The 15,808-nt window shown below is 40.0% G+C and overlaps 1 protein-coding gene and 1 long non-coding RNA gene across 2 annotated transcripts; both read left to right on the top strand.

The window, feature by feature from the left end:
- The first annotated feature begins 28 nt into the window (after positions 1–28).
- On the top strand, positions 29–2,109 carry LOC115204523 (uncharacterized). Its single transcript, XR_003880377.1, has 2 exons — positions 29–1,704; positions 1,738–2,109. It is a non-coding gene; the product is annotated as an uncharacterized LOC115204523 (long non-coding RNA).
- A 2,973-nt stretch (positions 2,110–5,082) lies between these two features.
- On the top strand, positions 5,083–9,660 carry LOC115204522 (steroid receptor RNA activator 1). The gene is made up of 5 exons (XM_029770172.1): positions 5,083–5,402; positions 5,832–5,960; positions 8,026–8,303; positions 8,538–8,646; positions 8,797–9,660. The coding sequence occupies exons 1-5, from the start codon at positions 5,372–5,374 to the stop codon at positions 8,991–8,993; spliced, it is 744 nt and encodes a 247-aa protein (XP_029626032.1). The 5' UTR covers positions 5,083–5,371; the 3' UTR covers positions 8,994–9,660.
- The last annotated feature ends 6,148 nt before the right edge of the window (positions 9,661–15,808 follow it).

The raw sequence follows: 15,808 nt of genomic DNA, 5'->3' as shown, positions 1-15,808 counted from the left end.
GGAGGGAACGAAGGGGTTGAGCAAAGGGGGTAGGGAGGGAGTTGAGTAAAGGGGTACATATCAGATTTAGGGGAATAGTAGAATGAGTAGTTAGAGGGAGGACAATACAGATGTAACCAGCCATTTGAATGTGAAGTTTGAAGGCTAGCTGGGTTTCTATTTTACCAGGCAGGGATGGCCATTATCTTAAACAAAACAAACTGGCAGCATTTCTGCTTCTACTGTGTTTTTGTGAGTATACAACATATCTCACCTAGGCTGGTTTGTGGTACAGTAACATGGAGGTGCTGTACTCTCACATTCCATACCTTGTTTAAGTCACTAGGATTTAAACTTGTACTTTTATGACAAACTACAAACAAATACACAACAATAACCCCCTGCTTCTAAGTGAAACATACAGTAGCAAAAAAATATGGTGCAATAATGGACAACTCTTTAAAATAGTTTTCTGGTATTGAACATCAGCAAAATGTAACAGTGACTTGATTCTTGTACAATTAATGTAGTTAGATAGGTTGTATTAAATACGTATACTGTTCTTTCTAATAAATGTAAAGTGATCTTTAACTTCAAATATATTAATCACACTGTGTCAACCTTATAGCTTTATAGTCCTTCTGACAGTTGATAACAAAAAGTCCTCTAATGTGAGATTAGTCGTCATAAAGATGGGACATAAGATATCACACTATATATTCCTCCATTATTGTAATTAGACATCATGACAAAGTTGAGAATTAGACCGTTGAACATCCTAGGCCCCAGTTTGTCAACAGAAAATGAAGACCAACCAGATCCTGGCTTTGGTCCAACTCTTTATTTTGATGCAACATACTCAGACAGAATCCCTTTAGCCAAAAGTGGTGCCAGTCCTACAGTGGCCTTCCCATTAGAGAGAAAGAGAAAGAGTTTTAGTTCTGAAAAAAAGTTTGTGTTAGCGCATACAACACAAAAAGCTTTGAAAGTGTTAAAAAAGGCTTAGATTTAAAAAAGGGAGATAGTGCTATTTCAATCCAGCAGTTGGCTTGAAACCCCTTAAAGCTTTACAGAAGCACTGCATGCTTTCGGACATGCTTGGGAATGAAATGCTTTGCTCAGGTACTTTCCATGCTATTGGCGATAAAAAAAAAGATATATATTGGCTCTCACAAGTAAAAGTGAAAACACTTAGAAATCAGGTCAATGACTAAACTCTAAATGCAACCAGTCACCACCACTGAAAGCTTGTTCCTAATGGAGGACATACTAAACAGCATTTTCACTAGAGGAAACACCAAAAAAACCCACAGAATTTATATCTGTTGTGATTCACCCCAAAATAAAAAATAATTTGCACTTCATTGAATGAAATATGTTAGGGGTTATCAACAGTTTGCGAGGTGAAAGGCACTTGGTTTAATGCATGCTGATTTTCTAAGTAATTTGCAATAGTAGGCCCACATTATGCTGTGAAACACTTGGACACAAAAAGAATGGCACTTCAGAGAGGTCATGCTATATGTTACTGATATGCAACTGCACCTCGCTCATTCTAAATATGTATTATATAACAAAACAACTCAGGTCTCCTTATTAAGGATCATGTCAAAGTTGGGAAAATTAAAAGGCAGAACTTTGGCATATAAGAACATGAATGGAGCAGTGATATCCTTATTATCCAGGAGAATTAGTTAGGGGCATTGGTTAGAGGTAGTGTCATATGTCATGTAGCATTGGTTAGAGGTAATGTCATAGGTCATGTAGCATTGGTTAGAGGTAATGTCATAGGTCATGTAGCATTGGTTAGAGGTAATGTCATAGGTCATGTAGCATTGGTTAGAGGTAATGTCATAGGTCATGTAGCATTGGTTAGAGGTAATGTCATACTGCAGGTCATGTAGCATTGGTTAGAGGTAATGTAGCACCTTGAGAGGATTTTGTTTTTGTAAATAAACTAGTAAATAAATATGTCTCTCTCTATATATTTGCAGTACTTTAGCACAGAAGAAAATAGGATGTCATGTAAATGCATTTTTTTTTTATGGTGATTATTTCGCACAGTTGTACCTAACTAGGTCCACATTGTGGTGGTCTATGCTGGAATAATAAATTGCTCGTAAATCCTGTTCTTTTCTGTTTCCTGTGTGTGACATTAATCAAAGTTTAACTTCAACTCCTCTTACATGATTCCATATGTGTTATTTCATAGTTTATGTCTTCAATATTATTCTACAATGTAGAAAATAGTAATAATAAAGAAAAACCCTTGAATGAGTAGGCGTGTCCAAACTTTTGACTGGTACTGTATATTTTTAGATTGCAAATTGACTGCAAGAAGCCCAAACAGCTGTATTATTAGACTAAAACATTGATTACATTTGGGGACATTGCCCTGCATAGGGTGCTGTCTTTTGGATGTTAAAACGGGTGTCCTAACTCTCTGTGCTCATTCAAAATCCCATGACACATTGTAAGAGTAGGGGTGTTCACCCCAGTGTCATGACTAAATTCCCAACCTGGCCACTGAATAATCCTCCTCATTCCTAATTGGCATACAGTGCATTCAGAAGGTTTTCAGACAGCTTGACTTTTTCCACATTTTGTTACGTTACAGCCTTATTATTAAATGGATAAAATATTGTTTTTCTTCATCAATCTACACACAATAACCCATAATGACAAATCGAAAATAGTTTTTAGATTTTTTTGCAAATGAATAAAAAATTAAAACCAGAAATACCTTATTGACTTAAGTGTTCAGACCCTTTGCTATGAGACTCGAAATTGAGCTCAGGTACATCCTGTTTCCATTGATCATCCTTGAAATGTTTCTACAACTTCAGTGGAGTTCACCTGTGGTAAATTCAATTGATTGGACATGATTTGGAAAGGCACACACCTGTCTATATAAGGTCCTACAGTTGACAGTGCATGTCAGAGTAAAAACCAAGCCAGGAGATCCAAGGATTTGGCTGCAGAGCTCCGAGACAGGATTGTGTCGAGGCACAGATCTGAGGAAGGGTACCAAAAAGTTGCCAAACTGAGCAATTGGCGAGAAGGGCTTTGGTCAGGGATGTGACCAAGAACCTGATGGTCACTCTGAAAGATCTCCAGAGTTCCTCTGTGGAGATGGGAGAACCTTCTAGAAGGACAACCATTTCTGCAGCACTCCACCAATCAGGCCTTTATGGTAGAGTGGCCAGACGGAAGCCACTCCTCAGTAAAAGCCACATGACAGCCTGCTTGGAGTTTGCCAAAAGGCACTTAAAGGACTCCCAGACCATGAGAAACAAGATTTCTCTGGCCTGAATGCCAGGTGTCACATCTGGTGGAAACCTGGCACCATCCCTATGGTGAAGCATGGTGGTGGCAGCATCATGCTGTGGGGATGTTTTTCAGCGGCAGGGACTGGGAGACTAGTCAGAAATGAGGGAAAGATGAATGGAGCAAAGTACAGAGAGATCCTTGTTGAAAACCTGCTCCAGAGCGCTCAGGACCTCAGACTGGGCGAAGGTTCACCTTCCAACAGGACAACGACCCTAAGCACACAGCCAAGACAATGCAGGAGTGGCTTCGGGACAAGTCTCTGAATGTCCTTGAGTGGCACAGCCAGAGCTTGGACTTGAACCCGATTGAACATCTCTGGAGAGGCGCCCCCCATCCATCCTGACAGAGCTTGAGAGGATCTGCAGAGAGGAATGGGAGAAACTCCCCAAATACAGGTGTGCCAAGCTTGTAGCGCCATACCCAAGACCTCTTGAGGCTGTAATCACTGCCAAAGGTGATTCAACAAAGTACTGAGTAAATTATATATGTATTTTTTTTTTTTTATAAATGTTCAGAAATGTCTAAAAAACTGTTTTTGTTTTGTCATTATGGGGTATTGTGTGTAGATTGACGAGGGGATTTTAAAAAAAAATCCATTTTAGAATAAGGGTGTAACGTAAATGTGGGAAAAGTCAAGTGGTGTAAATACTTTCCGAATGCACTCTATATCACTCTTCACCTCTGCACCTGACGGCTGATGTGTGGTGAGCGTTCTGACACAAAAAGGGTTGCCGTGCATCACTGAGGTGGATGCTACATATTGATGGCGAATGAGGTGTATTTCTCTCTACTATATAAAGCACTTTGAGTACCTCAGTTGATAGAAAAGAGCTATATAAATCCAATCAATATATTATTTATTGTTATTATTTGTATACGATCACATACACTGCCGTTCAAAAGTTTGGGGTCACTTAGAAATGTCCTTGTTTTTTAAAGAAAATTAAATTTTTTGTTCATTGAAATAACATCAAATTGATCATAAATACAGTGTAGACAAAAATGACTATTGTAGCTGGAAACCGCTGATTTTTAATAGAATATCTACATAGGTGTGCAGAGGCCCATTATCAGCAACCATCAATAATGTGTTCCAATGGCACGTAGTGTTAGCTAATCCAAATGTATAATTTTAAAAGGCTAATTGATCATTAGAAAACCCTTTTGCAATTATGTTAGCACAGCTGAAAACTATTGTTCTGATTTAAACAAGCAATAAAACTGGCCTTCTTTAGACTAGTTGAGTATCTGGAGCATCAGCATTTGTGGGTTCGATTACAGGCTCAAAATGGCCAGAAACAAAGTCCTTTCTTCTGAAACTCGTCAGTCTATTCTTGTTCTGAGAAATGAAGGCTATTCCACGTGAGAAATTGCCAAGAAACTGAAGATCTCGTCCACTGCTGTGTACTACTCTCTACATAGAACAGAGCAAACTGTCTCTAACCAGAATAGAAAGAGGAGTGGGAAGCCCTGGTGCACAAATGAGCAAGAGGACAAATACATTAGTGTCTAGTTTGAGAAACAGACGCCTCACAAGTCCTCAACTGGCAGCTTTATTAAATAGTACCCGCAAAACACCAGTCTCAACGTCAACAGTGAAGCGGCGTCTCCAGGATGCTGGCCTTCTAGGCAGAGCTACTCTTTCCAGTGTTTGTGTTCTTTTGCCCATCTTAATCTTTTATTTTTATTGGCCAGTCTGAGATATGGCTTTTTCTTTGCAACTCTGCCTAGAAGGCAGGAAATCTAATTATGGGTTGGGCCGACATTATGCTAATTTTCTCAATACGCGCACTTCACACAAGAGGCGTTCCCTAACTGAAATATGCAAATAAATGATACAACGCACCAATAGCCGTTGCCAACCTCATTGCTTGTTCTGCTCACTATGCTTCATTTGCTCCCACTGTAACAAACACACAGATGAACTACCTTGGGTTAGTTATGAATATTTTGTATTATGTTCGACTCACCAACCGGATATGAGTTATGTCAATGTTCAACATCCTGTCCACGTGTCCGAGAAAAACGAGTGGAGAGTTTATTTTATTTTGTGAAATAAGCAATGGAGGCTGAGGACCTTTACATCAAACCAGGTATTTTTCTGTCCAATTGAATGCTTCTACTGTGTTAATTTATCGAGAATATGTAACTACATTCATGCTGGTGGTATCAGTTTACTGCAAGTGTGCTAGGGTGAGAACTTAGTTTGAAGGCAAGCTAGCAGAAGCAAGCTAGTTTGATAGTTAGCTAGCTAGCTAACAAAGTTATAAAAACTTTTTGAATATGCTTTTGTATTTACTTAATGCTACAGCTTCACCTTAGTTGTTTCCCCAGTGCTTTATGGCATCTAGTTAGAGTATGACTACTGGTACATTATGTTGGTGATGATTATAAACAGTTTTGTTCATGTGTATGACTGAATGAATACTACTAGCTAACTGGTAAATGGTTGTTTCATCAATCTGTTCTCATATTCTGATAGGTTTTTTGAAATAAAACTCTCACTGGCTTTATTACTCAAGGTAACCAGGAGCGGGGCTGGAATGACCCTCCACAGTTTTCCTACGGTTTGCAGACCGCAGCACAAGGTGCACCCAAGAGGACCCCTCTCAACAAGAGAGTGCCCCCACCTCAACTCACTGGATCCTCCAGTACGTTCTCTAGACTGTCGGAAAGAAATGTGTAAATATTCGCACCTTGAACATGTTTAGAAATCCAATAATCTTTTGAGTATCTTGGTACTTTGGTGTCTACTCAGGGGCTGTGTGATTGTCTTTCTGATGGCTGGACTTTCCCACGAATGTCAGAGGGTATGATGAATCATACTGGTTCTGTTTATCCACAGTAGTGGTGTGGGGTCCGCTGTTTGTTCACCTGCCCGCAATTGCTAACAACCCATCCGCAACCACCCGACTATATGTGATAAAGTGAAAATCCCAACCCTAACTCACAAATATAGAAAAGGTGCTATAGGTTACAGTCAGAGACTGCAGAACAATTTTTTGACTTGGGGTGCAGGATTTTGTTTTGCCTGATTTAGATATGTTTCTGGTTATAATTTCAGACATTTTGGTTGCTATTTGTTAGCCAATTTTTCTATAATTAGATACATGTAGCTCCTCTTTGGTCATATGTTGCCCTAGAAGACTAAATAAACCCTTGCTCAACAGATAATGTAATAGATTAAGAGAATGAATGCTTCAATCTAGTTGACATTGGTAAAGTTCTCTGTCATTTTTCACGGAGCAAAGACGTTTAGGGACTGGGTAGAAAATACAATAAAGCACAAACAAACAAGAAAGATTTTCTGTGCAAAATGTCCAAATGACATCAGTTTGACTGGTTGTAAGGGAAAAGAAAGCTGAAAACCACCCAATGTGTTTCTGATAAGATTTCAGAATATTGCATGTTTTATGTGGTTGAAATACTATCAGCTATTATTATGCATTGATGATGAAGACAGCACCTCTACATTTCGTATCTCTGAGCATTGCATTCTCTCAAGATGCAGAAATAAATCATATTTCTCCACTCTTGTTCCCAAGTCCAAATTTTGCCTACATTTGGTGTATAATTTTACAGCAATAAATGCATAATTCTGCAGGAGTTATCATTAAGGCTGTAGCCCTACTCGCATGGGACTAGTATTACTAGAGAACGTTGGTTATGTATTTATTTCCCAGAATGTCCGTTATTTCAGAGGACGATTCGGACGGGCTACGTTTTTTCCCAAACTGCCCTCTAAATCTACTTTTATTTTTTTTTTACAGTTGACGGAAGCCTGGAAGTTTCTTTTCTAGTTGTGAAGCTATTTGAACAAGTCCAGGCAATAACAGGCTACACTGATAACTCGAGCTTGGTTCCCAAGTTTCTAAACCATACCAAACCATCTTTGGTTCATCGCCATAATATTTGATTTGAGGAAGTGTGATTGTAGTCATTATGATATTTTAGCGATCTGCAGTAGAAGATGTCCTAAAAGCCCCCCAGCCTTCAGATGTGAGCTAACTTGCACTTGATATGTGTTTAGGCTATGGATGAGAAAGTGACCTTGTTCCAAACGTTTAGCTCAGTTGTATGCTGCTTTGCCATCTATTAACAGCAAGGGTAGCATCGTTTTTTTTATGATGCATTTGGCGATGTTCAATTCATTCGCACAAAACGCATAAAGAAAAGAATTCACTGTGAAAGTTGATACATGTAGGCCCTTCATATATGGGCTATGCGCAGCACTTCGTTCAATTTTCCAATCAGTTATTGTTTTCTTGCTTAAACTGTGAGCAACACCTGTAAAACCCAGACATTTCTCTCAAAACACAGGGATGTCGATTCGCACAGGACTAGTATTATGAGTCTTTGGAGTTGGCCAAAAAACAGACGGTTATTCTGGTTAGTCAATGTCCAGATTTAATTTTCCATTTAACCCATCTAAACAGTAGATGGTCATAGGCCTATTTGATGTCCTGTCTTGTGACTGTCAAATTTGTATAGTGCCTCACAATCATCCCACATAACAGCTGTCAGTACTATCATCCGCTTTTATCCCTTCACCAAATCTTTCCCAAACATTACTTTTCTGTACCTCCCCTTCCCTCCCCTCTTTATTTTCAACTCTCCTTTCGCAACTTTTGTCTTATTGAATTAAACCACCCCGCTTATACAACTGCGGGTTATGAGTCAACCCGCGCGTCACTAATCCGCATCACTAATCCACAGATCCGGTCCCAGGAACTTCTCCAATCTCATCAGTTCCAATGACTCCTCCTACCAACCCACTGGCCCCTCCTCCATGTAGTATGAACACGCCCCCTCGGCCATGTCAGGTTGCAGCCCCTCCTGTTGGTGGGGTGATGATGATTGCCACACCTCCACCACCTTGCCATGTGGTAGAGCACACAGAGTCTGCCAGTGGCCAATCAGAAAGTGAGCCAGATGTCAACGACGTAGTTACTCTTCTCAACTGGGCACTGACAGCTTGTCGACACACAGTCAAAGTAAGAAGGATTTCTCTAGCTCTAGAATTCCCAGCCACAGTTGACACACCATTTACAAATAGCATTGTGTACGTAGTTCTGTCATTTCGGTTAACCCAAAACTAAAATCGGGTGTAATTTTTGTCAGATGTCTGGCTATGATACATTTGTAGCTCTGTTATTGTGCACAGGGTGAAATGACACTCACTGCTTTACCAACCAAAATGCTGAATGTTTGACATGTGCCCCTTGCAGAAACAGGTGTGGGATGATGTGGCGAAGCGCTTGAAGCTCTTTGAGGACATGTGGCGGTCTGGGAAGTTGTCACTTCCTGTTAGACGAAGAATGAATGGACTGGTGCAAGGTAGGAGAACCAGTTCACTTTGATAGATGTCATATTTCTGCTGAGGAAAAATACATGGGTCAATAAGCGGCTCACCCATTTAAATGAAAGAAATCTGTTGAAATGAGCCAAAACACATCTGTGCTGCTCCTGTCTTTATGCTCCTGTCAGAGTTGAAGAGCTGGAACTGGGACGCTGCTGATGAAGTCCATCGGGCTCTGATGGTGGACCATGTTAACGAGGTCAGTCAGTGGATGGTGGGGGTCAAACGTCTCATCGCTGAAACACGCAACTTGAACTCAGATCTTCTGCACAGACAGGAGGTAGACCAGAGTCTAGACACCAGCAGCACCGCTAACTCCAACTAGATCAATAATTACACTTTTGGAACTTTTTTTATTAGTTTGTGGCATCCTGAGGACTCTCGGTTGTCCTTGTGAAAGCTGTTGAAATTCTTAACTTTTAGGCTAACTCTGTCTTTTGATTTTGCAAATATTTTGACATGGGTTTCCTGTGCATATATTTTTTTAAATATATATTTTTTAACAATCTATGAATTGCATTTAATCGCAGTGTCAATTGCTATTACCGGGATCCACCAATTCAGACAATACGAAGATGGCTTGTATCTGTTTTTTTTTATGCCGACATTGTTTACGTTTGATAGTCTTTCCTTGTTGTGTCTTGTTTGATTTAAGGTGCTTATATCAAAGATGGCAGTAATACCATATTTATCTTGGCCATTCTCTGGTGTTGTCTCCCTTGGACAGCCTTGTAAAAAGTATTTTGCTGGAGCTAGGATTAAGATCACTGTATTCATCCAATTGTACATGTATTATTCCTGATCCATGAGAAAGCTTAAAGCTTGACAGTTTTCAATGACCTATCATCCCCCCTGTGTGCTGTACATAATCATAAGAGCAATAACTACAATAACAATGTGAAAGCCCATCATCTGCTTATGTTGGCAGTGGCATTGCACTTTAAGATGGACCATACATGAGAAGACAAAATAAATCCGATTTTATGGTGAAAGTAGTCCTTGTTTTTTTTGTTTAATTTAGTTATGTATCAGGTAAGTTAATGCATTTGATCACAGACTGTTATTTCTATCTGTTCTGTAGTTAGACAATGAGGATGTTCCAGCTTTTCATACTGGTCTTCCTCCATAGAGACAGATGCCAGGAGAAGCCACAAACTCTCACCAATAGGTGGCGTCTTAGGCCTATTTATCACCGGTGACTGTGTTGTATGGAGCTATGATTTCTAGAAAAACTTGGGCACTTTATGAAATGGGTGGACATGAGATTTTCAGTTTTCATTTTATAGAGATGAGGTGTGGCTTTGTTTTGACCGTGTGAGGACTGACGACAACAACAACGTTGTTTATTGTTACTATGTGAGCCTGTTTATTGTTGCTAAGTGAGAGTAATTCATGTGAACTCACTACGGATAATGTCATCCATCTGAAAATTGCCCCAGTCTACATATGAAAGTCTGAATGTTTTAATCAAGTGGTAATGAGCTTAAAGGAGGAGAGATTGCTGATTCAGATCTCCTGTGCTTTATCGGAGAGAGTGCATGTTGGCAGGGTCGAGGTTTTGTTCAGTACAATCTGTGTTTACTGATTCCCAATACTGTATCTCTGTGATACTGAAGAACCTGATGTCTGGGTTGGGACTAATACTGTGGTACTGAAGCAGGGATCGTGTTAACGCATGATTCTGCGTTTTTTTTTTTTTTTTTTTTTTTCTCTCACGGAAAGGAAAGCTAAAATACAGAAAATATATCTGCTTTTTGTAAATGCAGATAAAAAAATATTCTTATTGTAAATTCTGCTTGGCTACAAATTATGAATGTAATAGGGCTAATTTTGTGCTTCAGTTGCACTTCTCCACTCGGATGAAATATCTTTGCTCTCATTGGATCACTAGGGATGGGCATTCCGATTCTTTTCAGCTCATTTGGGTCCGTTCACTAAAAAAAGTTGGCTTATTTGGTTCAAAATCCTTACAAATCGACTTAACCATGATTTTCAGTACCACCTAGAACCCATCTCCAATACAAAGCCCCGAAAGTAGGCTCCCATTGTGTCAGATGAAATCCATTTTTACCTGGGCAAATTATTAGGTCACCTGCTTCTATTTAATTCGTTGCAAAACTGAGCGTGAACCAGAATGTATGCTCTCTCTCTCCCCACTAATTATTGTTTCTGCAGTGCGGATTCACCCTCTTAGAGAATCATTTTGTAATGTGTCTGCAGATAATCGTTGTTTTGATCTTAAAAGCAGTAGTAGCAATATGCAAATCAGTGAGCCAAATGAACGTCTCTTTCACCGATGCGTTTCAGTTCCCGATGTTCACCAAAAAGATCTGTTCAAAAAGAGCCGTTCGTTCGCGAACGACCCATCAGACAGCGTTCTGACTGATGGGTAGGCTGCTTTTCTACCGTACGTTCCTCCTGGGTAGCTTTTCTCCTGTAGCAAATTAAAATGCAAGATTATCTTCAACCAAAACATTATTAAATGTAGCTAGCTACATTCTTTTTTTTATGGTAAACATTAGAAATATGATGGCCAAGCATGGTTTTAGAAAAACATATCTTGCTTTAACATTGTAACCTAATTTACTTGTGTGGTTGCCAGCCAAATATCGTTATACTTCTGTTGTCATTGATGAAAATATTTTCTGACATGTGTTGCACTAATGTATTTATTTTGTGTGAAGAAAAGGTATAGTTGCACTCCCCTTATCACCGCACTCTATTGAAACAAACAAATTCTGACTTTCAATATGAAACTCAGGTGAAATGTTTAAAAATGCAGATTTTATGATGGTCTGCGTTTTGAAGAGCCAGATTCCTTGGTTGGGGCGATAATCATATTACCTGTCCACCTTGGACCTGTAACCCAACGCTTCCCACTGATATCATCTCTAAGTTCTCCTTACTCAAGGTTGGGGAGTAATTGATTACATGTAATTTGATTACAAAATACAAACGATAATCAGTTGCGTTACAGTTAAAATACTGTAATCAGATTACAGATATTTTAGAAACTCAATTACTTCTTGGATTACTTTTTAAATTCAGAAAGGATGTTTGTGAAGAAATACATCATGACAACTTTCTGTTTTCTCAATAACATTCAATTCAGCATTCAAAATAGGTGCATGTTTAATACCTTTGATGGATCCTTTTGCTGACGACACAACAGTAGTAGGTCTGATTACCAACAATGACGAGATGGTCTACAGAGAGCAGGTAGGCACTTGGATGGCGTGGTGTCAGATAAACAACCTCTCTGTCAGCAAAACAAAGGAGCTGATTAAAGACTTCAGGAGGAACCATTCTGGGGCCCCCCCCATCCTCATCAATGGGGCTGCTGTGGAAAAAAAAAAAGTTGCTCGGCATACACATCTCCAACCCCACGGGCACCGTGGTGAAGAAGGCGCGACAGCAACTCTTCAACCTCAGGAGGCTGAAGAAATTTGTCCTGTCCCTGAGGGCCTTCACCATAGAGAGTAGAGATCGACCGATTAATCGGAATGGCCGATTTAATTAGGGCTGATTTCAAGTTTTCATAACAATCGGTAATCGGCATTTTTGGCCACCGATTTGCCGTTTAAAAAAAAGTTTTTACACCTTTATTTAACTAGGCAAGTTAGATTAAGAACACATTCTTATTTTCTTATTTTCAATGACGGCCTAGGAACGGGGGTTGACTGCCTTGTTCAAGGGGGATTCGGGGATTTGTTTTTGCAACCTTCCGGTTACTAGTCCAACGCTCTAACCACCTCCCTTACATTGCACTCCATGAGGAGCCTGCATGGCAGGCTGACTACCTGTTATGCAAGGGCAGCAAGAAGCCAAGGTAAGTTGCTAGCTAGCATTAAACTTATCTTTTAAAAAACTATCAATCTTAACATAATCACTAGTTAACTACACATGGTTGATGATATTTCTAGTTTATCTAACGTGTCCTGCGTTGCATATAATCGATGCGGTGCCTGTTAATTTATCATTGAATCATAGCCTATTTCGCCAAACGGGTGTTGATTTAACAGGCACATTTGTGAAAAAAGCACTGTCGTTGCACCAATGTACCTAACCATAAACATCAATGCCTTTCTTTAAAATCAATAAACAAGTATATATTTTTAAACCTGCATATTTAGTTAATATTGCCTGCTAACATGAAATTGTGTCACATCTCTAGCGTTCATTGCACGCAGAGTCAGGGTATATGCAACAGTTTGGGCCGCCTGGCTCGTTGCGATCTAATTTGCCAGAATTTTACGTAATTATGACATAACATTGAAGGTTGGGCAATGTAACAGGAATATTTAGACTTAGGGATGTCACCCGTTAGATAAAATACGGAATGGTTCCATATTTCACTGACAGGAAAAACGTTTTGTTTTCGAGATGAGAGTTTCTGGATTCGACCATATTAATGACCTAAGGCTCGTATTTCTGTGTGTTATTACGTTATAATTAAGTCTATGATTTGATAGAGCAGTCTGACTGAGCGGTGGTAGGCAGCAGCAGGCTCTTAAGCATTCATTCAAAACAGCACTTTCGTGCATTTTGCCAGCAGCCTTCGCAATGCATTGCGCTGTTTATGACTTCAAGCCTATCAACTCCCAAGATGAGGTTGGTGTAACTGATGTGAAATGGCTAGCTAGTTAGTGGGTGCACGCTAATAGCGTTTCAAACGTCACTCGCTCTGAGACTTGGAGTGGTTGTTCCCCTTGCTCTGCATGGGTAACACTGCTTCGAGGGTGGCTGTTGTCGATGTGTTCCTGGTTCGAGCCCAGGTAGGAGCGAGGAGAGGGACGGAAGCTATACTGTTACACTGGCAATACTAAAGTGCCTATAAGAACATCCAATAGTCAAAGGTATATGAAATACAAATCGTATAGAGAGAAATAGTCCTATAATTCCTATAATAAATACAACCTAAATCTTCTTACTTGGGAATATTGAAGACTCATGTTAAAAGGAACCACCTGCTTTCATATGTTCTCATGTTCTGAGCAAGGAAATGAAACGTTAGCTTTTTTACATGGCACATATTGCACTTTTACTTTCTTCTCCAACACTTTGTTTTTGCATTATTTAAACCAAATTGAACATGTTTCATAATTTATTTGAGGCTAAGTTGATTTTATTGATGTATTATATTAAGTTACAACAATACTGAATGAACACTTATTTTAATTGTCATTATTACAAATAATCGGTATCGGTATCGAAACATCATAATCGGTCGACCTCTAATAGAGAGCATACTGTCAGACTGCATCACAACTCCACTGCTGCTGACTGCAAGGCTCTATAGAGGGTGGTACGCTCAGCCGTAAGCACCATTGGGTGCACACTGCCTGCCCTCCAGGACACCTACAATACCAGGTGTCACAGGAAGGCCAAGAAGATCAAGGACCTTAGCCACCCAAGCCACGGCCTGTTCTCCCCGCTTCCATCACTCATACTTGGACAGTATAGGAGCATCATGGCAAAGACTGGCCAATAGCTTGTACCCCCAGATCATCAGGCTGCTGAATAGCCACCACTAGGCAGCTACCTGCTCCCCCTCTTCCCCTCCTGCTCCCACACCCCAATGGACATTTATCATTGTTACAGGTGTAAATATGTACACCTCAACACAGTCGTGAAGAGGGCACGACAACTCCTCTTCCCCCTCAGGAGACTGAAAAGATTTGGCATGCACCCTTAAGATCCTGAAAAAGCACCATCGAGAGTGGCTGCATCACTGCTTGGTATGGCAACTGCTTGGCATCTGACCACAAGGTGATACAGAGGGTAGTGCGTACGGCGCATCACTGGGGCCGAACTCCCTGCCATCTAGGACCTCTATATCAGGCAGTGTCAGAGGAAGGCCCTAAAAATTGTCAAAGTCTCCAGCCACCCAAGTCAAAGACCGTTCTCTCTGCTACCACATGGCAAGCGGTGCCGGAGTGCCAAGTCAGGGACCAAAAGGCATCTGAAAAGTTTCCGACCCCAAGACTGCTGAACAGTTGATCAAATGGCCACCCGGACAATTTACATTGACCCCCTTGATTATTTATTAAATCTTAATTGTTTTGTTATTGTGTTATTTCCTTTTTATTTAGTAAATATTTGTGTTTTTACCTTTGCGTTGTTGGGAATGGTCTCGTAAGTAAGCATTCACAGTAAAGTCTACACCTGTTGTATTCAACGCAAGTGACCAATGCATTTTGATTTATTATTATTATTCATATTGTATTTTTATTATTGCTTCAATCACTTTGCTTTTTGACCTGCACTGTTGGAGCTCGGAGTTTAAGAATTTCACTGTATCCTGCTATTAAATCTGCGACCCTGTGCGTGTGACTAATAAACTAATCTAGTCTAATAAACAATGGTGTCTGGTGTACTGTAGTCAACTCTGTTGTAGGCTAATCATGGAAGGTTGGACGTACAACAGCTCTGGCAGCCACTGTCGTCACAAGGCCTTATGTCAAAACCACTCCCCTGTCATTATTTATTTGGTGAGAACATTGACATAAAAAGTATTGGGAAGTGAACTTAAATGTAATGAAAGGAATGTGCATTTATAGTGTTGATTTCAACACCTACTGCATAGTCTACAGTGCAAGCAGACACTCGCTGTGGAGGTTGAGAAATGATCTTGTGTTATTACACACATCACACCATGCCAGGGCATCAGCACTCCTTAAATCCTGAGTGGCTGGCTGTTGTATCAGATGTTTTCTCATCCAAGCAATGGTGTATTGAATGGTGAAATGCCGTTCATGAATTAGCTCTTACATTTCCTGATTCTTCTCCACATTACTGGTAGGTGGTTGTTTTCATTCCACAAAGTGAACATTCCAAAATCCTGGCCAAAGTGAAAGAATTAACATTATCTGAAGCAGTTACACCTATAAAAACAGTTTCATGCTAGAGTTAACTGATGCTATTTCTTTGTATCTTGCCCAGATTTTAGTTTGGTCTCCATGGGGTGTGTGTGGAGGAGTCTGTTTACATTCCTTTTCTTTTAAAAGTCTAGTTTACCACCACCTACAGTACATGATCAGCTGTTGTAAAGTTTCCCCGTTAGCTCCTGAGAAAAGGCTAATCTTTTTTTTGTTCAACAGTTGTCTTTGTTAAATTTGTTCATCAATTGTTTTGTTTGCA

The sequence above is a fragment of the Salmo trutta genome, chromosome 12 (assembly GCF_901001165.1).
Source record: "Salmo trutta chromosome 12, fSalTru1.1, whole genome shotgun sequence".
NCBI classification, from domain to species: Eukaryota; Metazoa; Chordata; class Actinopteri; order Salmoniformes; family Salmonidae; genus Salmo; species Salmo trutta.
Note: the sequence above shows the minus strand (reverse complement) of the source record. Positions and strands in the feature narration are given on the sequence as shown.